A 25,906-nucleotide genomic window follows, 5' to 3' on the forward strand; every position below is an offset into this window, starting at 1 on the left:
TCAGTGCCAGTTCTTGGGAACTTATGGATTGGATGGAAAACTGGGGGCGGGGTCCCATTTAGAGTGAGGAGATGAGGAGAGTCGTGCCGGGGGGGGGGGGGGGGGGGGGGGCGGTCTCTGGGTTTAGATTAGGGGATGGGGGGATGTGATGTTAGGTTTCAGGCTGCCTGAGGGACAGTCTAGAGACGATTGTTCAAGGTCCCCCTACCCCCTACTCCCCCACCCAGGGTGGGGTGGAAAGAGTGAATGGGAGCCGACTTCTGTATTTATATACAGAAATTTTAATTTTTTTTCTCTCACCCATAAAACTCTGGATGCACAAGGCGGCATGGTCAGAGTGAAGAAGCTGAGGAGAGTTAAGTGGAGCGCGGAAAGTGCAAAGCACAGCGGACCTCCCTGTAGATTAGGAAATAGACCTCTAGTAGGCTGAAACCTCCTCCTCTAGGGGGACCAAGTCTTCTTTTCTTGTACGCCCCAAAGCGTCTCTGCCCACAGTAGATGATGGTATAGTGAAGGTGATTTTTTTTTTTTAAATGAACAATGCTGTTCGTCTCTGGCTTCCCAAACTCTACTTAGCCAGGCCCCATTACACAATAATAATAGTATTTATTAAGTGATCTCAGGGCAGTGCTTGGGTAGTTCAAAACAGAGAAGTAGCACATTGCCTACCCACACGAAGCTTATGCTCTACCTGAAGAAACGGGCATAAAAATATTGACAAATAGAGTAATCGAAGTAGATAACATATATACAAAAGTGTTCAGGATAGGTGTAAATAAATACCCAAGTCCTATGTTGTAAGGGGGAGAGGATGGAGGCAGGGAGGCACTTGCCTCTTCTCCCACACTCCTCCTCCCTCTAAATCTGTACTATTAGCCCAGAGACCTCCGCTCTCTCGACCCCATCCATCTCTCTCAGAGAAGCAGCGTGGCTCAGTGGAAAGAGCCCCGACTTGGGAGTCAGAGGTCATGGGTTCTAATCCCGACTCCACCACTTGTCAGCTGTGTGACTTTGGGCAGGTCACTTAACTTCTCTGGGCCTCAGTTACCTCATCTGTAAAATGGGGATGAAGACTGTGAACCCCACGTGGGACAACCTGATCACCTTGTATCTTCACCAGCATTTAGAACAGTGCTTTGCACATAGTAAGTGCTTAACAAATACCATTATTATTATTATCACACCTCACCAAGCCTCCATACCCATTCTACCCACTCGTGACAACCAAATAGATGCTCTCAACTCCACCCTCTTTACTCAACTCAACTCACTCGTTCGTCTATCCCTTCGTCACTCTCGCACCACTAACCCACAGTCCTGGATCACCTCCACCATCCGCCTCCTTCTCTCTTATGCTCGAGCCGCTGAATGCTGCTGGCGGAAATCTAAACATCAGGCTGAACTTGTCCACTTCAAGTTTGTCCTTTCTTGCCTTAACTCTGCCCTTCCCTCTGCCTGGCAAAACAATTTCTCTTCCCTTATTGACACCCATGCCCATCACCCTCGTCAGTTGTTCTGGGCATTTAACTCCCTCCTCAGGCCCCCTGTCCCTCCCCTTCCCCTATCCCTCACCCCCAACGATCTGGCCACCTACTTTATTAGGAAATTAACACCATCAGGCCTGAGCTCCCCAAAATCACCCCCCCTCGGCCCCCTTTTCAACTTTCCCATCCTTCCCAACAGTATCTTCAGAGGAGATCTCCTGCCTCCTCTCAAGTGCCATCCTCTCCACATGTGCATCAGATCTCATTCCCTCACACCTTATCAAAACACTCACCCCGTCCCTCCTCCCCTCCTTAACTACCATCTTCAACCACTCACTCCCCAGTGGCTTCTTCCCCTTTGCCTTCAAACATGCCCACGTCTCCCCCTTCCTAAAAAAGCCCTCCCTTCACCCCACAGCCCCCTCCAGTTATCACCCTATCTCCCTCCTACTCTTTCTTTCCAAAATCCTGGAGCGTGTCTTCTACACTCACTGCCTCGAATTCCTCTCCTCCGATTCTCTCCTGAACCCCCTCCAATCTGGCTTCCGTCCCCTCCACTCCACTGAAACTGCCCTCTCAAAGGCCACCAGTGACCTCCTTCTTGAAAAATCCAATGGCGTCTACTCCATCCTTTGCTCCTCCAGCACCAACGTAACTCATCACACCTTGATCTCGTCTTCCTTGCAGCTGACCCTTGCCCACGTCCTGCCTCTGGCCTGGAACTCTCTCCCCCTTCATATTTGACAGACTGCCACTCTTCCCACCTTCAAAGCCGTGGTTTTAGTAAGGCTGCAAGCGGCCTTCCCCAACTAAGCCTTTATTTCCCCTACTCTCTCTTCCTTCTCCAACACCTGTGCACTTGGATCTGTACCCTCAAAGCACTTGATATTTACCCCACCCTCAGTCCTACAGGAGGTACACAAATATTCATAATTTATTTTGATGTCTGTCTTTTCCTCTGGACTGCAAGCTCCTTGTGGGTAGAGAACAGGTCTATCAACTCTGTTGCATTGTACTCACCCAAGTGCTTAGTACCATGCTCTGCACACAGTAAGCGTTCAGTAAATACCATTGATTGATTGACTGAGCACTGGAAGAGAGTGAGGAATCAAGGAAAACACCAGGTTTGCCAGCATCTGAGACAGGGAGGATGGTGGTGTTATTGATGGCGATGGAAACATTAAGAAAAGTAAGTTTGTGGTGGTGGTGGTGGTGGAAAGATGAGTAGTTCCATTTTAGACTGGTTGGTGCCTGCAGGACATGCAGGTGGCAAAATCCCGGAAGCAAGAGGCGATGTGGTACTGTAGATTAAATAAGAAGTTAGAGAAGGAGCTGCAGAGGTAGATTTGCAAGTTTCCACTTAGAGACAACTGAAGTCGTGATCTAATAATAATGATAATAATTGTGGAATTCGTTAAGTGCTCACTGATGTGAGCTCCTGCCTACCCTCCTTAACTTCCATCTTTAACCACTCACTCTCCAACGGCTTCTTCCCTTCTGCCTTCAAACGTACCCGTGTCTCCCCCATTCTAAAAAAACCCTCTCTTGACCCCATTGCCCCTTCCAGTTATCGCTCTATCTCTCTCTTCCCCTTCCTCTCCAAACTCCTAGAATGCTGCCTTGAATTACTCAACTCCAACTCTCTCCTGGACCCCCTCCAATCTGGCTTCCATCCCCTCCACTCCATCAAAACTGCCCTCTCAAAGGTCACCCATGACCTCCTTCTCGCCAAATCCAATGGCTCCTACTCTATCCTAATCCTCCTCGACCTCTCAGCTGCCTTTGACACTGTCGACCATCCCCTTCCCCTCCACACCTTATCTCACCTTGGCTTCATGGACTCCGTCCTCTCCTGGTTCTCCTCTTATCTCTCTGGCCGCTCATTCTTGGTCTCCTTCACGGGTTCCTCCTCCCCCTCCCATCCCCTAACTGTAGGGGTTCCTCAAGGGTCAGTTCTTGGCTCCCTTCTGTTCTCCATCTATACTCACTTCCTTGGTGAACTCATTTGCTCCCACGGCTTCAACTATCATCTCTACGCAGATGACACCCACATCTACATCTCCTCCCCTGTTCTCTCCCCTTCTCTCCAGGCTCGTATCTCCTCCTGCCTTCAGGACATCTCCACCTGGTTGTCCGCCCACCACCTAAAACTCAACATGTCCAAGACTGAGCTTCTTATCTTCCCCCCCAAACCCTGTCCTCTCCCTGACTTTCCCATCATTGTGGACGACACTACCATCCTTCCCGTCTCACGGGCCGGCAACCTTGGTGTCACCCTTGACTCTGCTCTCTCATTCACCCCACACATCCAATCCATCACCAAAATCTGCTGGTCTCACCTTCACAACATCACCAAGATCCTCCTTTTCCTCTCCATCCAAACTGCTACCTTTCTGGTACAATTGCTCATAATATCCCAACTGGATTATTGCATCAGCCTCCTCTCTGATCTCATTCATTCATTCATTCATTCATTCATTCATTCATTCATTCATTCAATAATATTTATTGAACGCTTACTATGTGCAGAGCACTGTACTAAGTGCTTGGAATGTACAATTCGGCAACAGTTAGAGACAATCCCTGCCCAGTGACAGGCTCACAGTCTAAACCAGGGAGACAGACAGCAAAGCAAAACAGAATAAAACGAAAACAAGAAATCATCAAGATAAATAGAATCAAGGCGATATACACCTCATTTACAAAATAAATAGGGTAATAAATAATATATACAAATGAGCATAGTGCTGCGGGGAGGGTAAGGGGGAAGAGCAGAGGGTGGGGAGGGAGCAGAGGGAAAAGGTTCTGTCTCTCCCCGTTTCGGTCTATACTTCACTCTGCTGCCCGGATTATCTTTCCGCTCTGGGCGTATCACTCCCCTCCTCAAAAACCTCCAGTGGTTGCCTATCAACCTGCGCGTGAAGCAAAAACCCCTCACTCTTGGCTTCAAAGCTCTCTGTCACCTTGACCCCTCCTACCTCACCTCCCTTCTCTCCTTTTATAGCCCACCCCGTACACTCTGCTCCTCTGCCCCTAGCCTCCTCACTGTGTCTCATTCTTGCCTGTCCTGCCATCGACCCCTGGCCCACGTCCTACCACTGACCTGGAATGCCCTCCCTCCTCACATCCTCCAAACTAACTCTCTTCCCCTCTTCAAAGCCATATTGAGAGTTCACCTCCTCCAGGGGACCTTCCCAGACTGAGCCGTCCCTTTCCCTCTGCCCCTCCTCCCCTCCTCATTCCCCCTACTTCCTCACTCTGCTCTACCCTCTTCCCTTTCCCACAGACCTTGTGTATATTTGTATATATTATTTATTACTCTATCTTACTAATTATGTGTATATTCCTATGATTTTATTTATTTTGATGGTATTGATGCCTGACTACTTGTTTTGTTTTGCTGTCTGTATCCCCCTTTCAGACTGTGAGCCCATTGTTGGGCAGGGATTGTCTCTATCTGTTGCCGAATTGTATATTCCAAGCTCTTAGTACAGTGGTCTACACACAGTAAGTGCTCAATAAATATGTTTGAATGAATAATATGCCAAGCACTGTACTGAGTATTGGGGTAGATGCCGAATAATCAGGCTGTAAGTGCTTACTATGTGCCAAACACCTTACTAAGCAATTGGGGAGATGCAAGATAATCAGGTTGGACTTGGTCATCCATGTGAGCAGATGAACTCCCAGAGAAAGGGGGTATGCAGCAAGAAGTGTCAGAGACCAAGAACAGAGCCTTGAGAGGCAGAGGAGGAGCCCGTGAGCGAAAGTGAGGAATGGTCAGAGAGGCAGGAGAACCACGTTAGCACCATATCATCAAAACCAAGGCCTGATAGGGTCCATAGTGGCAAAAGCAACTGAAAGGTCGAGGATTAGGCTAGAGTAGAGCCCTTTGGACTCAGCTACAAGACAGTCAGTGGTGACCTTAAAGAGTGCAGTCTCTGTGGAGGGGAAAAAAATAGAAAGCCTGAGTTTAGTGAGTAAAGAAGAGAGATGGGGGAGAGGAAATGAAGGCAGCGGGAGTATCAGACCTATTCCAGGAGTTTGGATAGGAAGGGGGGCAGGGAGATGGGGTGATAGCTGGAGGATTGAGATTGAGAGTAGATTTGTTTAGTCCAGGGCAGAGTTGAACGTGTTTGAAGGCAGAGGGAAAAGAGTCACTAGAGAGTGAGGCACCCTAGCACACTATCCCAGAGCAGCTCAGAGATGTCCCAGATGGGTTGCAGTTGTTTTATTTCAGCTCAGACAAACTGTGGCAGGTAGATGGACAGTAGTGGTGCAGTGCAGCCCTATGCCACGGCACATTGTCCTTCAGGGGTCCCAGGTAGTATTCTCCCCCTCTTATTGCACCTGCTAGACCAGCTCATTCTGATAGTAAAACTCCCTCCAGGCAACTTGCATCATGGGGCCTGCCCTTTGCTGCTGCCTCGGAGCCTGCCGAACCTGGTACCCTCGCCAGGCAGCCTGCAACACTGTGGCTGCATTCTCCAGTTGCTTTTACTTGCTTGGCTTCTCAGGCCTCTTGTACCCCTTGAGTTTTCCGCTCTCCAGCCTGGGGCCTCTACCCATTCTGCAAGTGACGTTGTTGTCTGTATAACACCCAGAAGCATGGGGGCAACGGGAACCCATAAAGGTCAACAGCATCAGGTTGGGTGATCCGTCTATCTTCCGGCCCAGAGTCATATTCGGGAGCCTGGACCCACAGGTGCCGGAAGAGCCAGGTTGGCAGGGCCGGAGGTTGCAGTGTCCTAAGGGTCTCTTCTCTTTCTGGCGCATCATCTTAATAAGGGAGGTGGAGAGCAGGTCCCAGGTCATCAATTTCCGGGTAATATAGCCCCGCCAGGCTGCCTGGATGATGATGGCAGCAGTGTTGCACCTGCCCAAGGTTCGCCGTACCATTAAGCCTTTCCAGATGGACTGTACGAAGGTAGCTGCCAAATGCTGCTGGGCTATATTTTGTCGAACCTTGAAGCCCCTGAAATAGGACTGAATCACCAGAATGGCCCAGAGCTGTTCCTCGTTAATCTTCTGAGTTGGGCTCGCTTTCAAAGCCACCCGAGTAGCTCCCGGGAGTGGGGACTCCTTCCTTTCTGAGGACCCCTGGGGTACTTTCACAGTTTCCTTCCTCCTCACTGACTGACAGGTTGGACTTGGGGCGTTCTCACCTGATACAGTCCTCAAAGACTGCTCTGATGGGCACGGGATCTTCTCGGTGGGGGCGAGGGTCATCAGGGTGACGAAGCTATTCACAGTAACTCCCAGGATCCCTCTGGCTAAGGCCTGGATGACCATCGATCCCAGTTCCCCTTTAAGTAGGGCTTGGATCAGGACCCCTTTTTCCTCTTGTGTGAGAACCCTGGCTAAAGCAGCTCTTAGCTCCTCTTGAGACAAGATCTTTGCTACTTGAGCCCTCACTTTAGGCTGGAAGAGAACTTTAATAATGGTGTTTCCCAGGTCCTTCTGGGATAGGGCTCTTGTCAAGGCAGGCTTCAGCATCCTCTGGGGCAGAGCTTTGGCTACATAAGCCCCCAACACCTCACTGGCCAAGATTTTGATGAGGGCATCTTTAACTTCTTCTTGAGTTAAAGCCTTTGATATCATGGATGCTAAAAATGTTTGGGAAGTGATCCGGGGGCTTAAAAATTTCATTTGCGTCAGAGATGGTATATAGCTCTTGCTGGCCCTTAAATGTTCTTGGGACCAAGATTCAACTTTTCTAGTGCCCAGCTGCTCCCAAGATGATGTAGGAGTTTCTGAGGACTCTGAGGGCTCCTGCAACCTGGTCTTAATTACTTCTTCCCAAAATGGTGTAGGGGTCTCTCTGGCCTCTAAGTGTCCCTGGGACCAGATCTTCATTGCTTCTTCCCAAAGTGTTACAGGAGTCACTTGGGTCCCTGATTGTCCCTGGGACCCAGACTCAACTTCTCTACCTCCCAGCTGTTTCCAATCAGGTGTCTGATTCTTGCTGGCCCCCAAGGACTCCGGGGACCAGATCTTAATTGCTTCTTCCCAAGATGGAAAATTAATCTCTTGGGTGTCTGAGGAGTCCTGCGACCAGATCTTAATCGCTTCTTCCCAGGATGGTGTAGAAGAATCTAAATCCCCTGAGAGTCCCTGGGACCAGGATTCAATTTCTTTAGCTCCCGGTTGTTCCCAGGATGGTGTGGGAGAATCTCTGAAGTCTGAGGGTTCATGGTACCAGATACGAATTACTTCTTCCTTAGATTCAGGATGCATCTCTCTGGCCTCCGAATGTCTCTGAGCCTGGGAGTCAACTTCTCTATCTCCCAGCTTTTCCCAAGATGGGGAATGTGTCTCTCTGGCCCTCGAGTGTCTCCGGGACTGGGACTCAACTTTATCTTCCTGTTGTTCCCAAGGTGGCATCCGAGTCTCTCTGCCTCTTGACGGTCCCTGGGACAGGGTCTTAATCTCTCTAGCCTCCGGTTGTTTCTGGACTGAATTCTTGATTGTTAGTCCTCGGGACAGGACCTCAATCACTCTGTCCCTTACCTGTTGCTGGATTAAGGCTTCAGCCCCTCTAGCCTCCACTTGTTTCTGGACTGGGATCTTAGTTACTCCCACTCCAAGGTTTTCCTGAGAAGGAACCTGTAACGCCATATTCGTCTGCCTGTCCAGAGGATATAACTGGCTCTTCAGAGGCTCCTGGGGGGTTTCTGATGATCTCCCTGGATTCCAGCACTGCCCAGACTTTGGTAGTACCCTAGTTCTCCCTGGGGCACTCATGTTGAGCTGTCGCTCATGCTCCCAATGTCCCAAGACCCGGGCAGTTTCCAAACGTTGTCGGGGATTATAATTGTTCCAGACATCATTCATATCCTCTGTGTCCTCTTCCTCAGAACTGGATTTATGGTGCTTCGGATGGTTTGCCTTAGAAGAATGAATAACGGAAGCTGCTTGGGTCAATAGCATGTCCAGTTCATCTACCAGCACGTTGTTGAATTGCTTGTCTGACTGGGTTGGCTGGGCTGGGTCTTGATGGTTGGCTTGATGTTCTTGCTTGTTGCGATAGTGCTCCATTTCTACAGGTCTGGGAGAGCAAGAAAAGCAGATGGCACTCTGACACTACCGGAGATCTCTTCTCTCCTCCCCACCACTCCACAAAAACAGCAAAAACCCATTCTAGCCCCACCCAGCGGGTGTCAATGGGGTAGTTTGCCCATTATGAGAACCTCTGCTCTTAACCAGAGACCCAGTCCCCTCCTATCCCTGCTCCTCCCATTTCCTTGTTTGGCTAGGGGATGGGATGGGAGGGAACTTCCGACCTGGGAATTTTGGGAGGGGTGTTTGTCCCCAGAAGATCCTCCAGGGGAACAGGATCCTGGTCTTTATTTCTTCTCAATGTCCTGGGGATTCTGGCCTCAGAGACCATCCCAAATAAACCCTACCAGCCCCACCACGCTGTTGGGATCCTAGGCCACTCAGCACTAATTGTCATTCCCACCAGGGCCAGACTGGGGGGCTCCCTCTGGGCCAGACTGAAAAGAGGGGGTGGGTCAGGGAATGTTGCTTGAGGAGAGGAAGTTCCTTTCCTTCCACCACACTTCTCTCCTACCTGGCTCTGAGTGGCTCCTTGGGCCTGAGCCAGTTAGAAAGGCATGGAGGAAGGAATCAACCAATTAATCAATCAATCAATCAATCAATCAGTGGTATTCATCAAGAGCTTACTGGATGCAGAGTACAGTACTAGACACTTGGGAGAGTACAGAACAGAGTTGGTAGACACATCCCCATCAACGAATGAATGATACTTACTGAGCACTTACTGCATGCAGAGCACTGTACTCGGTGCTTGGGAGAATACAGAACAATAGAGTTGGTAGGTACGATCCCTGCCCATAAGGAGCTGACAGTCTAGAGGGGAAGCCTCTTGGTCCTACAAGACGGATGCAGCTTACACTAACCACCGGGATTTCCCTGGCCCTGGAGGGCCCTATCATTCAATTGATCAATTATATTTATTGAAGGCTTACTGTGTGCACAGCACTGTACTAAGCTCTTACAGGACTAAGTGCTTACTGTTCTAAGCTTACATAGTAACCCCTAGAGATGCGAGGTCCAGAGAGGACATTCCACTGCATCAGGGCTAATCTGGCCTGATTTACACTTGCCAGCAGCAGCTCAACCTTTCTTTCTCTCTGGGCAGACTCCCTGAGTCAAGAGCCCCTCCATTAAAGTAGCAGATCAGAGAAAATGCTGGCTGAAATCCGCTGTTCCCCTGGACCAATTTCCCCTGAACAGACTGACTCAGAAACTACTCATGAGCTGGGAGGTCATCCACCCAGAATGCTGAGGTCACAGGGTTACTCTTCCCTGCACGAGCCATCTGTCGCTTCACCTCTCCTACCCCAAAGAGCATCTTAGGGAAGGAAGTTGTTTTGTGTTGTTCAGAGGTCTTTTCAGGCCAGGAAGGAAGCCTCAGCTCATAGCGTGGCTGAAGATCTTACCCTTCAACCCCACCTGGGTCCAGTGAGTGTGAGCAAAGAGCAGCTGAAGCCAAGGCTTGAGCTTGTTAGCTTCCTGGGTTTGGGTCTTCCCAGTGTCTTCTGGGGAGATATTCCTCATTAACCATGCTGAGAAGCAGCATGGAGTAGTGGATAAAGCATGGGCCTGGGAGTCAGAAGGTCATGGGTTCTAATACTGGCTCTGCCATTTGTCTGCTGTGTGACCTTAGGCAAGTCACTTAACTTATATGTGCCTCAACAACCTCATCTTAAAATGGGAATCGAGACTGTGAGCCCCACATGGGACAGGGACTGTGACCAACCGGATTTGCTTGTATACAACCCAGTGCTTAGTACAGTGCCTGGTACATAGGAAGCACTTAACAAATACCATAATTATTATTATAAACCAGGTTCTGCTATAGTTCAGAAGCTCTCTTACCCAAGAACCCAGCATGGGTGAAATTGGCCAAGCTGCTGCTGATATGTCAACACTTGGCCTCCCCAAGTTAGCCGAGAAGCCACAAGATAACTTCTGAGACTGACATGCCCCAAAGCCCTCTCTCTCACAGGTAAGCTTTGCGGACAACCATCTGTGACTTCATAGACAGGGAGGGTGACAGATGGGAAAGTTAGGAGGAGTGGGTTTAGGAGAGAAGATGAGAAGTTCGGTTTTAGATGTATTGAGTTTGAGAAGCCCGTAGGACATCCAAATGGTGATGTCCTGGAAACAAGAGGAAATTAAGTGGGAGGTTGGTGCATTAGATAAGTGACAGAAGGGAGGATGTGATCAAGCCAAATCAGGGATGGAGCCACCAGCTGTTAGCTTTGTGATCTGACATTTTATGACTTGTCACACTTTTATTTCCTGCTTTGAAGCCTTTGAATTCTAGAAGGGGGTCACGTCTATCGGACCCTCTCATTCAGAGCCGGGCTCAGCTCTGAGCCTTTCTATCCCTCTGCTGTCCATGGGCAGCAGTGGTGATCTCCAGAGGGGACTGGACTACCCCAAAGGCCACTCGGGCATTTGCTCACTTTTTTCACTTTGTGTGTGTTGGCGTGGAGGGGAGGGCTTGAGCAGCATCATCTCTGGCCTGTTCCTAACTTCATCCCTCTAGACTGTAAGCTCGTTGTGGACAGGGAATCTGACTACCAATGCTGTTGCACTGTACTCTCCCAAGTGCTTAGTACAATGCTCTGCACACAGTAAACACTCAATAATTACCATTGATGATGATGATCTGGGCATGTCACTCCCCTTCTTAAACACCTCCAGTGGTTGCCTATCAACCTCCGCTCAAAACAAAAACTCCTCACTTTAGGCTTCAAGGCTCTCCATCACCTTCCTACCTCTCCTCCCTTCTCTCTTTCTACTGCCCACCCCGCACGCTCCGCTCCTCTGCCACCCACCTCCTCACCGCCCCTCAGTCCCGCCTATCCTGCCGTCGACCCCTGGGCCACATCCTCCCGTGGTCCTGGAATGCCCTCCCTCCTCACCTCGGACAATCTAATTCTCTTCCCCTCTTCAAATCCCTACTTAAAGCTCACCTCCTCCAAGAGGCCTTCCCAGACTGAGCTCCCCCCTATTTCCCTCTGCTCCCTCTCCCACCCCCCTTCACCTCTCCGCAGCTAAACCCTCTTCTCCCCCCTTTCCCTCTCCTCCTCCCCCTCTCCCATCCCACCCCCTCAGCACTGTACTCGTCCGCTCAACTGTATATATCTTCATCATCCTATTTATTTTGTTTATTTTGTTTAATGAGATGTACATTACCCCGATTCTATTTATTTCCCATTATTTTTATGAGATGTTCTTCCCCTTGACTCTATTTATTGCCATTGTTCTTGTCTGCCTATCTCCCCCGATTAGACTGTAAGCCCGTCAAAGGGCAGGGACTGTCTCTATCTGTTGCCGACTTGTACATTCCAAGCGCTTAGTACAGTGCTCTGCACATAGTAAGCACTCAATAAATACTATTGAATGAATTAATGAATGATGATCCGCATTAGTGACATTACTCAGGACGTTGCTAGTTACCAGACGGCCCACCCTGGAAGATCCAACCAGGGGCTTGGCAGCATGGAAATCTGTAATTTGTTTATATATATCAATGTCTGTCTCCCCCTTCTAGATTGTAAGCTCATTGTGAGCAGGCAATGTGTCTGCTTACTGTTATATTTTACTCTCCCAAGCACTTAGTACAGTGCTTTTCACATAGAAAGCACTCAATAAATACGATTGAATGAAGGAAATTTACCCCTCTTTCTGAGAAGAGTTGGACTGACCCTGACCCAGACTTCTTACCTGTTGTTAGATGGGGTTCTAGACCATTGATGATGACTTGTTTAGTTGCAGCCTTCTGCCAAGAGAGTCAAACAGGAAAATGGAAAAAAATTGAATTAAAAACCCCGAAGTCCTCAAAGGTTAGAATGAAATGAAGATTCCAAAGATGCAGCCAGCCATCAGAGCTAGGGAGAGGTGAAGTCAGATCAACATTTGGCATCTTGGGCTCCAAATCTCAGAGGGCTGAGCCAGAGGAGGCAGGGTCGGGGATGACAGAGAGGTAGCAGGGTCTGGGAGAATAGTAAGAATTGTGAGTCCTTAGCAGAACCGTTCCAGAGTAATAGCTGCCACTTCCTCAGACTGTAAGCTCCTTGAGGGTGGGGAATCACTTCTTTTACCTTCATCATAAAATAAATATCACTGATTTTACTTTCCCAAGCACTCAGTACAGTGTTCTACACACGGCAAGAGCTCAATGAATACTACTGAATGTCAGTGTTCCACGACCCACTCTATCATGAGCAGGACCTGCTGCCTGCCCCAAGCCCCGCTTTGTCTCTACTATACCATAAAGTTATCAGTTTGGGTGTCCTGAGTCCCTTGGAATTCCACCCTCCCAACCCTCCTCTCCTTTCTCCCTGCATAAGTTTCATCACTGCCCTATGCCAGTGTCACAAAGAGCCACCATAACCCTGGAGGGCAAAAACATCCATCTCTTTGTGCCATTTATGGGACAACGGTTGGCACAGCACCCTTTGGGACTTGGTCTGATCTTCATCCTGGCCTTCACCCTCTCCGTTGCCTCAGGAGCCTGGATTGGAAGGAGTTACCCAGAGGATGACTCAGGCTCAGGGTGTTTAGATAAAGGCTAAGACAGAGGGCCCAGCTCCAGAAGGGTGGAAAGCCAAGGTTCCATCCCACTGTGACTACAAAACAAAACCCACACATTTCTAAACTCCTCCAGAGATTTCGGAGCCCTCCTCTTCTAACTCCCTGCTCCCTGTCCCCTCCCAATTACAAATCCAGTGATTGCAACCCAAACACAGCCAAGTTACCTCAGGGCCCAGGTGTTGGAGGATGCTTAGGTAGCAGTGCTTCTGAGCAGTGCTGGAGACATTTCATTCTAGTGACATTTGCTCAGTCACTACCAGATGGCCAGGCTGCTTTAGCCATCAGGTGGACAGAGCATCTGGTCAGGCCCTCTGCCCTCAGAGATTTCCTGTGGCTATCACGGGGCTCACTGTAGTCAAGCAAACAGCACCTCTTTCCACTCTTACCTTTATAATGCATAGGCAGTGCTAATCAATCAATCAATCAATCCTATTTATTGAGCACTTACTGTGTGCAGAGCACTATACTAAGCACTTGGGATAGTACAGTATGACAGAGCTAATAGACACACTCCCTGCCCACAACAAGTTTACACTATAGAGGAGGAGACAGACAATATAAATAAATAAATTATGCATATGTATATAAGTGCTGTGGGACTGAGGTTGGGGTGAATGAAGAGTGAAAATTCAAGTGCATGGATAAGTGGAAGGGAGTGGGAGAAGCGGAAATAAGGCTTTGTAGGTGGGGAGAATGATCATCTATTGGATTTGAAGGGGGAGGGCGTTCCAGGCTAGAAGCAGGATGTGGGCAAGGGGTCAACAGAGAGGTAGATGAGATCGAGGTACAGTGAGTACAGTGAGTAGGTTGGCACTAGAAGAGTGAAGTGTGTGGTCTGGGCTGTAGTAGGAAATCGGCAAGTAAGATAGGAAGAGGTAAGGTGACTGAGTTCTTTAAAGTCAATGATAAGATTCTGTTTGATGCAGAAGTGGATGGGCAACCACTGGAGGTTCTTGAGGAGTGGGGAAACATACATATACAAGTGCCATGGGGCTGGGGGGTGGGGTAGAGCAAAGGGAGTGAGTCGAGGTGACGCAGAAGGGAGGGGGAGCTGAGGAAAAGGGGAGCTTAGTCTGGGAAGGCCTCTTAGAGGAGGTGAGCCTTTAATAGGACTTGGAAGGGGGAAAGAGTGTTTGGCGGATTTGAGGAGGGAGGGCATTCCAGGTCAGAGGTAGGACATGGGCCAGGGGTCGACGGTGGGACAGGCGAGATTCATTTGTTCAATATTACTTAGAGTGCTTACTGTGTGCAGAGCATGCTTACTGTGTGCACAGCACTGTACTAAGCACTTGGGAGAATACAATACAACAATAAGCGGACACATTCCCTGCCCACACTGAGCTTACAATCTAGAGGGGTAGCCATGGAAGCAAATGGGTTCTCCAAGGGAATGGGTGTAGACAGAGAATAGAAGAGGACCCAGAGCTAAGCCTGGAGAGTGGGATGGTGGGGGTGGGAGACAGAAGACGAGCCAGTGAAAGAGACTGAGGACGAGCGGCCAAGGAGATAGGAGGAGAACCAGGAAAGGACAGCGTCAGCGAAGCTGAGGTTAGATACTGTTTCCAGGAGAAGGGGGTGGTCAACAGTGTCAAAGGCAAATGAGAGGTGGAGAGACATTAGGGTAGAATAGAGGCCATTGAATTTGGCAAGAAGGAGATCACTGGTGACCTGAGAGGGTAATTTCAGTGGAGTGAAGGGGGCAGAATCCAGATTGAAGGGGGTCAAGGAGAAAATTGGAGGGGAGGAAGTGGAGGCAGTGGGTGTAGACAATTTGCTTAAACAGTTTGGAGAGGAATGGGGGGGGAGATGGGGCATTAACTGGAAGGAGTCATGGGGTCAAGGGAGTTTTTTTTAGGAAAGAGATTCGTGAGCACGTTTGAAAACAGTGGGAAGCCATTGGAGGGTAAACAGTTGAAGATGGTAGTCAGGGAGGGAAGGAGGGAGGGGGCAAGCATTTTGATAAAGTGTGAAGGGATTGGGGTCAGAGATGCAGTTTGAGAGGGTGGACTTCAAAAGGCAGGGGACCTCATCTTGAGATACTTCTGGGAAAGATGGGGGAGTCGAAGAAGGGGCAAGAGGAGGGAGGGACTGGAGAAGAGCCAGGGAGATTTTAGGGAGATCATGTCGAATTCTTTCAGTTTTCTCAATGAAGTATGTGGCCAGGTCATTAGGGGCAAGATACGGTGGGGGGAGCAGGGGAAAGAGGGTTTGAGGAGATAAATGTTTGAAGAAACTGGTGAGGTAAATGGGCGTGGGAGTCAAAAAGGATCAATCAGTCAATCATATTTATTGAGCAGTGTACTAAGCACTTGGGAGAGTACAATACAAAAGAGTTGGTAGACACATTCCCTGCACACAACAAGCTTACAGTCTAGAGAGGGAGACAGGCATGAAATAAACAAATAAACATGGATGGAATAATGTTGCCAGGCAGAGGCAAGTACAGAGTTAAAGCAGGCAAGGATGAATTTGAGATGTCCGGGAGGGAAGTATGTGATTGTAGACTACAAGCTTATACTAGATTGGAAACTCCTTGGGGGCAGGGATTATGTCTACCAACTCTACTGAATGGCACTCTCCCAAGTACTTAGTACAGTGCTCTGTACACTAGGTGCTCAATAAATACTATTGATTGATTAATTATCATGAGTGGAGATAGAGACCTCATGTTCTCTGAGGGTGGGCGGTGGCAAATTTTGACTCTGGGTCCACCCTCCTCCCTTTCACCTAGAGATTTCTCTTCTCTGGGCCCACCAAAAGCCTTAAACTGGCCCAGTCTGAACTCGTTCTTCCTTTAACATTCTCCTGCTCCCTTTTCCCTGCTTTGACTCTTCCTATTTCACGTCCCTATCTTCCTCTCCCTCTTTTCATTCTTTCTCCCGTCTAGTGCTCTGCCTAGTTCTGGTTCCCCTTCCCTTCTCCACCTATACCCACTCCCTTGGAGAATTCATTCGCTCCCATGGCTTCAACTACCATCTCTATCTCCAACCCTGATTGCCCTCCTCACAAACCATAGCCCCCAGCTCACCTGCCAGAGTCATTCTCTGTCAGAGTTGACACAAGATGAGGGTGGTCTGGCTCCCAAAATCCTCTGGCCACTAGTGATGATATCCTGGAGCGATAAAGGAGAGACCGACCCTATTGTGATTCCTTCAGGAGCCAAGGCCTGGAGACAGCTTTGACATTTGCTCTCAGGGTTTTGGTAATGTTCACTGCTGGGACCAGATTGAGAGGATTAAAGGGCCGTAGCAGTTACCAGTATCTGAAGGGATGAGAGGTTCCCCAGGCCCCACAAAGAGTCCACCCCCACAAAGCTGTGAGAAGTTCCTCCTCTCCAGGATGCAAAGGGGATAATCTGGGCGTGTTCATTGCAAAACTATGGCTCCCCTCCACTCAGGACACTCCCCCCACCCCCACCCCCATTTGCTGCAACTGCTCATTAGGCAGCAAGGATTGGAAAAGGCGACAGGAGAAGGGGTAGCCCAGAAGGGGGCGTTACACCATTGGGCAGACTCAGCCAGGGCAAAGCCTTCTTATCTCGTCCTACCCCATTCTAATGTTATCTTCTTGAGTAGCCTTCCCTACACCATTGCTCTCCACCGCCACCCCCCACCCTCCGCCCCTTCCCCACTCCCCGTCCCCCTCTTGGGAAAACGGGCCAGAGAACAAGCAGATTAACATTTCTGAAACCTAGATAAAGTCTTCTCTGCTCCAAACCCCAAGGCCGTGGAGCCTACTTCCTGGCACCCTCCCCCTACATGTTGATGGGGAAGGTAAAGCAGAAGGGCCTGGAACCCCAATTATGGAGTGGTAAACTTGAAAAAAAGAGGAAAAGGAAAATTCAAAAGCCAAACATATCACTATGAAGTGGGCCGACTGGAATCGACAGCTCTTTGAAGGAACTTATTTCTCCAGGGGCAGGGACAGGGAGGGGCAGAGCAATAACTCTCATCCTCAACAGCCTCCAGAGCACAGAGCCTGAAGGAGCTCCCTGCTGGTGGGCTGGACTGGGTTGGGCAGGAGATGGAGCTGGGCAGATCGAGCTTCTCTCCAAGGGTAATAATAATTATGGTACTTGTTAATAATAATGTTGGTATTTGTTGAGCGCTTACTATGTGCTGAGCACTGTTCTAAGCGCTGGGGTAGACACAGGAGAATCAGGTTGTCCCACGTGGGGCTCACAGTCTTCATCCCCATTTTACAGATGAGGTAACTGAGGCACCGAGAAGTTAAGTGACTTGCCCAAAGTCACACAGCTGCTAAGTGGCTGAGCCGGGATTCGAACCCATGACCTCTGACTCCAAAGCCCGTGCTCTTTCCACTGAGCCACGCTGCTTCTCTGTTAAGTGCTTACCATCTGCCAAACACCATTTTAAGCGCTGGGTAGATACAGTTAATTAGGTTGGTCACAGTCCCTGTCCCACATGGGGCTCCCGCTCTTAATCCCCATTTTACAGGTGAGGGAACTGAGGCACTGAGAAGTTAAGTGATTTACCCAAGGTCAAACAGCAGACATGTGGCAGAGCTGGGATTACAACTCAAGTACTTCTGACTCCCAGGCCTGTGCTCTATTTACTAAGACACGCTGACAAACCCAAGAAAAGAGGAAGGGCAGTTAAGTGATATGTCTACAAGCTACAGTTACAAGAGGCACGTCTCCTCCAAGAGACCTTCCCTGACTAAGCCCCACTTTTCCTCATCTCCCACTCCCTTTGGCCTCACCCCGACTCGCTCCCTTTGCTCTTCCCCCATCCCTGCCCCACAGCACTTATGGATATATCTTTAATTGTATTTATTTATATTGATGCCTGTTTATTTGTATTCATGTCTTGATGCCTGTTTACTTGTATTGATGTCTGTCTCCCCTCCTCTAGACTGTGTGCTTGTTGTGGGCAGGGATTGCCTCTACTGCTGTATTGCACTTTCCCAAGCGCTTAGTACAGTTCTCTGCACACAGTAAGCACTCACTAAATACGATTAAATGAATAAATGAATGAATAAAAGCAGCATGGCCTGGTGGAAAGAGCACCAGCCTGGAAGTCAGATTCCAATCCCAGCTCTGCCAAGTGCTTGCTGTGTGACCTTGAGCAAGTCATTTAACTACTTTGTGCCTCAGTTCTCCTGTTCTCCCTCCTAGTTAGACCATGAGCCCCATGTGAGATAGGGACTTTGTCCAACCTAATTAACTTCTTCCTACCCCAGAGCTTAGAATGGTGTTTGACACATATTAAGCACTTCACAAATACCATTTGAAAAAAAAATCTAAGCCTGGGGAGTTTCTCCAGCTCCTCATTTCAACACAGATCTTGCTTTTTGTTGATTTATTAATGAGGAAATGGCAGCACTAATGGGGGGGGTGTGAATGGAGTGCACATAATTTATGTTAACTACTTCAGCCATTAACTCTCTTCCAGATTTGTTTGGAATGGTTCAGACCAAAAGATCATTTTCTCCCAACTAAATCATACTTTCTGTTAAACTTTTACTGAGTGCCCACAATGCACTGGGGAGACAGCAAGGTCTAGTAGAAAAAGCATGGGACCGGGAATCAGAAATACCCAGCACTTAGCAAAATGTTTGGCACATAGCAACTGATTAATGAATGCCATCATTATTACTATAACAGACGGAGGTTAGGGGCCTGTGGTCAAGAACCTCAGAACCTGACACTATTGATTCTCCCCACCCTTCTTTCTCCCGATGCCTGATTTTAAGGCATTCTACTGGCTCTCTCCCTCTTACAACCACTGAAAGTGCTTCTGTACATAAAGATCCGTCAATCCATCTACTAATACGGTTATATTGTACTCTCCCAAGTGCTTAGTACAGTGCTCTGAACATAGTAGGTGCTCAATAAATGCCATTGATTGATTCCTATTCTCTTCTTCCTCCTCTGTCTAATTTATTTTCATTCATTCATTCACTCATTCGTATTTATCGAGCATTTACTGAGTGCAGAGCACTGTACTCAGTGCTTGGGAGAGTACAATACAACAGTAACTAGAAACATTGAGTCTTCTCCCCAACACTCCTAACCCCGACCCTTAGATCTTGTTGTGGGCAGAGAATGTCTCTACCAATTTTGTTTTATTGTTATATTCATTCAATAGTATTTATTGAGCGCTTACTATGTGCAGAGCACTGTACTAAGCGCTTGGGATGAACAAGTCGGCAACAGATAGAGACAGTCCCTGCCGTTTGACGGGCTTACAGTCTAATCGGGGGAGACGGACAGACAAGAACAATGGCACTAAACAGCGTCAAGGGGAAGAACATCTCATAAAAACAATGGCAACTAAATAGAATCAAGGCGATGTACAATTCATTAACAAAATAAATAGGGTAACGAAAATATATACAGTTGAGCGGACGGGTACAGTGCTGTGGGGATGGGAAGGGAGAGGTGGAGGAGCGGAGGGAAAAGGGGAAAATGAGGCTTTAGCTGCGGAGAGGTAAAGGGGGGATGGCAGAGGGAGTAGAGGGGGAAGAGGAGCTCAGTCTGGGAACGCCTCTTGGAGGAGGTGATTTTTAAGTAAGGTTTTGAAGAGGGAAGAGAATCAGTTTGGCGGAGGTGAGGAGGGAGGGCGTTCCAGGACCGCGGGAGGACGTGACCCAGGGGTCGACGGCGGGATAGGCGAGACCGAGGGACGGCGAGGAGGTGGGCGGCGGAGGAGCGGAGCGTGCGGGGTGGGCGGTAGAAAGAGAGAAGGGAGGAGAGGTAGGAAGGGGCAAGGTGATGGAGAGCCTTGAAGCCTAGAGTGAGGAGTTTTTGTTTGGAGCGGAGGTTGATAGGCAACCACTGGAGTTGTTTAAGAAGGGGAGTGACATGCCCAGATCGTTTCTGCAGGAAGATGAGCCGGGCAGCGGAGTGAAGAATAGACCGGAGCGGGGCGAGAGAGGAGGAAGGGAGGTCAGAGAGAAGGCTGACACAGTAGTCTAGCCGGGATATAACGAGAGCCCGTAATAGTAAGGTAGCCGTTTGGGTGGAGAGGAAAGGGCGGATCTTGGCGATATTGTAGAGGTGAAACCGGCAGGTCTTGGTAACGGATAGGATGTGTGGGGTGAACGAGAGGGACGAGTCAAGGATGACACCGAGATTGTGGGCCTGCGGGACGGGAAGGATGGTCGTGCCATCCACGGTGACGGAGAAGTCTGGGAGCGGACCGGGCTTGGGAGGGAAGATGAGGAGCTCAGTCTTGCTCATGTTGAGTTTTAGTACTCAGTGCTCTGTACATAGTAAGCGCTCATTAAATATGATTGATTGATTGTTATATTCTACTCTCCCAAGTGCTTAGCATGTCACTCTCCTTCTTAAACACCTCCAGTGGTTGCCTATCAATCTCCGCTCCAAACAAAAACTCCTCACTCTAGGCTTCAAGGCTCTCCATCACCTTGCCCCTTCCTACCTCTCCTCCCTTCTCTCTTTCTACCGCCCACCCCGCACGCTCCGCTCCTCTGCCACCCACCTCCTCACCGTCCCTCGGTCTCGCCTATCCCGCCGTCGACCCCTGGGTCACGTCCTCCCGTGATCCTGGAATGCCCTCCCTCCTCACCTCCGCCAGGCTAATTCTCTTCCCCTCTTCAAAACCCTACTTAAAACTCACCTCCTCCGAGAGGCCTTCCCAGACTGAGCTCCCCTTCTCCCTCTACTCCCTCTACCGCCCCCCCCTTCACCTCTCCGCAGCTTAACCCTCTTTTCCCATCTCCCTCTGCTCCTCCCCCTCTCCCTTCCCATCCCCTCAGCACTGTACTCATCTGCTTAACTGTATATATTTACAATACCCTATTTATTTTGTTAGTGAAATGTACATCGCCTTGATTCTATTTAGTTGCCATTGTTTTTACGAGATGTTCTTCCCCTCGACTCTATTTATTGCCATTGTTCTTGTCTGTCCGTCTCCCCCGATTAGACTGTAAGCCCGTCAAACGGCAGGGACTGGCTCTATCTGTTGCCGACTTGTTCATTCCAAGCGTTTAGTACAGTGCTCTGCACATAGTAAGCGCTCAATAAATACTATTGAATGAATGAATAGCATAGTGCCCTGCACACAGTAAGCACTCAATAAATAAAATTGAATGATTGATTGATTACTCCTTAAAGGCAGGATTCCCATCTACTAACTCTATTCACTCTCCCAAGTGTTTAGTACAGCGCTCTACATAAAAGTAGATTCTCAATAAATCCTATAGGATGATGGTTTGAGGAAGCTCATGAATTCAAACTCACCTATCCCCACATTATTCTTGGCAACCCTGGCCCCCTCAAGGGGAAGGGAAGGGGATAGAAAGCCCTGAGGCATTATGACATCACATACACTAACTGGACAGCATCCAATTTCAGCCAATCCCTGAGCTCCTGTCTGGCTTTGGCACCCTTTGTCAATCACAGGTGTAGTCAAAGGAACCTATGGTCTGGGCTGCAATCTCATTGGCTGTGAGGCATTATGCTATAACATACATAAATTATCTGGACAGCATCCAATTTCAGCCAATCCCTGGGCTCCTTCTCTCTGGGATTGACTCCCCTTGTCAATCAAAAGTGAGACTGTAAATTAGCTGTAGGCAGGGAGGGTGTCTAACAAGACTGTGAGCGAGTCACTGGGCAGGGATTGTCTCTGTTGCCGAATTGTACATTCCAAGCGTTTAGTACAGTGCTCTGCACATAGTAAGTGCTCAATAAATACTATTGAATGAATGAATACGCTCCTATGCTTGAGCTGCTGAGCGCTGCTGGCGGAAGTCCAAGCACCAAGCCGACCTCACACACTTCAAATTTATCCTTTCCTGCCTTAACTCTGCCCTCTCCTCCGCCAGGCAAAACGTCTTCTCCTCCCTCATCGACACCCATGCCCGTCACCTCCGCCGATTGTTCTGGACCTTTAACTCTCTCCTTTGGCCCCCTGTTCCTCCCCGTCCCCCATCTCTCACCCCCAATGATCTGGCCACCTATTTCCTCACGAAAATCAACACAATCAGGTCTGAGCTCCCCAAAGTCACCCCTCCGCCTCTCCCCTCCCCCCCACCAACCCTCTCCCCTACTTTCCCATCCTTCCCTGCAGTATCCTCAGAGGAGATCTCCTCCCTCCTCGCAAGTGCCACCCCCTCCACCTGCGCCTCGGACCCCATTCCCTCACCTTATTAAAACCATCGCCCCTGCCCTCCTCCCTTCCTTAACTTCTATTTTTAACCACTCAATCTCCAATGGCTCCTTCCCCGCTGCCTTCAAACATGCCCACATCTCCCCCATCCTAAAAAAACCCGCTCTTGACCCCACCTCCCCCTCCAGTTATCGCCCTATCTCCCTACTACCCTTTCTTTCCAAAATCCTAGAACGAGTCGTCTACAATCGATGCTTAGAATTCCTTAACTCCCATTCTCTCCTAGACCCCCTCCGATCTGGCTTCTGTCCCCTCCACTCTACCGAGACTGCTCTCTCTAAGGTCACCCATGACCTCCTTCTTGCCAAATCCAATGGCTCCTACTCCATTCTGATCCTCCTTGACCTCTCTGCTGCCTTTGACACTGTCGACCATCCCTTTCTCCTCCATACCTTATCTCACCTTGGCTTCACAGACTCCGTCCTCTCCTGGTTCTCCTCTTACCTCTCTGGCCGGTCATTCTCAGTCTCCTTCGCTGGCGCCTCCTCCCCCTCCCATCCTTTAACTGTTGGAGTTCCTCAAGGGTCAGTTCTTGGCCCTCTTCTGTTCTCCATTTACACTCACTCCCTCGGTGAACTCATTCGCTCTCACGGCTTTGACTACCATCTCTACGCAGATGACACGCAGATCTACATCTCCGCCCATCCTCTCCCCTTCCCTTCAGGTTCGCATCTCCTCCTGCCTCCACGATGTCTCCACCTGGATGTCGGCCCACCACCTAAAACTCAACATGAGCGAGGCTGAGCTCCTCATCTTCCCTCCCAAACCCGGTCCTCTCCCAGACTTCTCTATCACCGTGGATGGCACGACCATCCTTCCCGTCTCTCAGGCCCGCAATCTCGGTGTCATCCTTGACTCGTCTCTCTCGTTCACCCCACACATCCTATCCGTTACCGAGACCTGCCAGTTTCACCTTTACAATATCGCCAAGATGCGCCCTTACCTCTCCACCCAAAAGGCTACCTTACTGCTACGGGCTCTCGTTATATCCCGGCTAGACTACTGTGTCAGCCTTCTCTCTGACCTCCCTTCCTCCTCTCTCGCCCCGCTCCAGTCTATTCTTCACTCCGCTGCCCGGCTCATCTTCCTGCAGAAACGATCTGGGCATGTCACTCCCCTTCTTAAACAACTCCAGTGGTTGCCTATCAAACTCCGCTCCAAACAAAAACTCCTCACTCTAGGCTTCAAGGCTCTCCATCACCTTGCCCCTTCCTACCTCTCCTCCCTTCTCTCTTTCTACCGCCCACCCCGCACGCTCCGCTCCTCCGCCGCCCATCTCCTCGCCGTCCCTCGGTCTCGCCCATCCCGCAGTCGACCCCCGGGCCACATAATAATAATGTTGGTACTTGTTAAGCGCTTACTATGTGCAGAGCACTGTTCTAAGCGCTGGGGTAAACACAGGGGAATCAGGTCGTCCCACGTGGGGCTCACAGTCTTAATCCCCATTTTACAGATGAGGGAACTGAGGCACAGAGAAGTTAAGTGACTTGCCCACAGTCACACAGCTGACAAGTGGCAGAGCTGGGATTCGAACTCATGAGCCCTGACTCCAAAGCCCGTGCTCTTTCCACTGCGCCACGCTGCTTCTCTGCGGTCCTGGAACGCCCTCCCTCCTCACCTCCGCCAAACTGATTCTCTTCCCCTTTTCAAAACCCTACTTAAAACTCACCTCCTCCAAGAGGCCTTCCCAGACTGAGCTCCTCTTCTCCCTCTACCCCCCCTACCACCCCCCCTTCACCTCTCCGCAGCTAAACCCTCTTTTACCCCTTTCCCTCTGCTCCTCCCCCTCTCCCTTCCCATCCCCTCAGCACTGTACTCGTCCGCTCAACTGTATATATTTCCATTACCCTATTTATTTTGTTAATGAAATGTACATCGCCTTGATTCTATTTAGTTGCCATTGTTTTTACGAGATGTTCTTCCCCTCGACTCTATTTATTGCCATTGTTCTTGTCTGTCCGTCTCCCCCGATTAGACTGTAAGCCCGTCAAACGGCAGGGACTGGCTCTATCTGTTGCCGACTTGTTCATTCCAAGCGCTTAGTACAGTGCTCTGCACATAGTAAGCGCTCAATAAATACTATTGAATGAATGAATGAATAGTGCTCTGTACACAGTAAGCACTCAATAAATAAAATTGAATGATTGATTACTCCTTAAAGGCAGGATTCCCATCTACTAACTCTATTCACTCTCCCAAGTGTTTAGTACAGCGCTCTACATAAAAGTAGATTCTCAATAAATCCTATAGGATGATGTTTTGAGGAAGCTCATGAATTCAAACTCACCTATCCCAGCATTATTCTTGGCAGCCCTGGCCCCCTCAAGGGGAAGGGAAGGGGATATAAAGCCCTGAGGCATTATGACATCACATACACTAACTGGACAGCATCCAATTTCAGCCAATCCCTGAGCTCCTGTCTGGCTTTGGCACCCTTTGTCAATCACAGGTGTAGTCAAAGGAACCTATGGTCTGGGCTGCAATCTCATTGGCTGTGAGGCATTATGCTATAACATACATAAATTATCTGGACAGTATCCAATTTCAGCCAATCCCTGGGCTCCTTCTCTCTGGGATTGACTCCCCTTGTCAATCAAAAGTGAGACTGTAAGTTAGCTGTAGGCAGGGAGGGTGTCTAACGAGACTGTGAGCCCTGGGCAGGGATCGTCTCTGTTGCCGAATTGTACATTCCAAGCGCTTAGTACAGTGCTCTGCACATAGTAAGCGCTCAATAAATACTATTGAATGAATGAATAGTATAGTGCCCTGCACACAGTAAGCACTCAATAAATAAAATTGAATGATTGATTGATTACTCCTTAAAGGCAGGATTCCCATCTACTAACTCTATTCACTCTCCCAAGTGTTTAGTACAGCGCTCTACATAAAAGTAGATTCTCAATAAATCCTATAGGATGATGGTTTGAGGAAGCTCATGAATTCAAACTCACCTATCCCCGCATTATTCTTGGCAACCCTGGCCCCCTCAAGGGGAAGGGAAGGGGATATAAAGCCCTGAGGCATTATGACATCACATACACTAACTGGACAGCATCCAATTTCAGCCAATCCCTGAGCTCCTGTCTGGCTTTGGCACCCTTTGTCAATCACAGGTGTAGTCAAAGGAACCTATGGTCTGGGCTGCAATCTCATTGGCTGTGAGGCATTATGCTATAACATACATAAATTATCTGGACAGCATCCAATTTCAGCCAATCCCTGGGCTCCTTCTCTCTGGGATTGACTCCCCTTGTCAATCAAAAGTGAGACTGTAAGTTAGCTGTAGGCAGGGAGGGTGTCTAACAAGACTGTGAGGGAGTCACTGGGCAGGGATTGTCTCTGTTGCCGAATTGTACATTCCAAGCGTTTAGTACAGTGCTCTGCACATAGTAAGCGCTCAATAAATACTAATGAATGAATGAATGAACTCTGTTATACTATACTCGTCCAAGTGCTTAGTTTAGCGCTCTGCACACAGTAAACACTCAATAAATACGATTGATTGATGTATTAAAAGGATCCTTTGACCTGGCCTTGCAATCTCTCTGGCTGCGATTCTCCGAATTCCCTAGATGGCCAGATCAACAGGCCCTGCCCTAATCATTATCATCAACATAATCATGGAATGTA

At 49.2% G+C, this 25,906-nt stretch overlaps 1 protein-coding gene across 3 annotated transcripts; it reads right to left on the reverse strand.

Moving 5' to 3' along the window:
- Nucleotides 1–5,700: 5,700 nt before the first annotated feature.
- Nucleotides 5,701–25,255, reverse strand: IQCN (IQ motif containing N). 3 transcript variants are annotated; one of them, XM_029049978.2, is made up of 4 exons: nt 25,228–25,255; nt 16,147–16,230; nt 12,249–12,303; nt 5,701–8,532 (listed from the first exon to the last, which is right to left on the reverse strand). In XM_029049978.2, exon 4 carries the CDS (start codon nt 8,520–8,522, stop codon nt 5,982–5,984), a length of 2,541 nt encoding a protein of 846 aa, XP_028905811.1. In that variant the 5' UTR covers nt 8,523–8,532; nt 12,249–12,303; nt 16,147–16,230; nt 25,228–25,255; the 3' UTR covers nt 5,701–5,981. The 3 variants fall into 3 exon arrangements, with proteins under 3 accessions (XP_028905811.1, XP_028905813.1, XP_028905810.1); XM_029049980.2 differs by lacking the exon at nt 25,228–25,255 and adding an exon at nt 24,564–24,607 and having other exon boundaries at nt 12,249–12,300; XM_029049977.2 differs by lacking the exon at nt 25,228–25,255 and adding an exon at nt 24,564–24,607.
- Between the last annotated feature and the right edge of the window lie 651 nt (nt 25,256–25,906).

This window comes from Ornithorhynchus anatinus, chromosome X1 (assembly GCF_004115215.2).
Source record: "Ornithorhynchus anatinus isolate Pmale09 chromosome X1, mOrnAna1.pri.v4, whole genome shotgun sequence".
Taxonomy (NCBI): Eukaryota; Metazoa; Chordata; class Mammalia; order Monotremata; family Ornithorhynchidae; genus Ornithorhynchus; species Ornithorhynchus anatinus.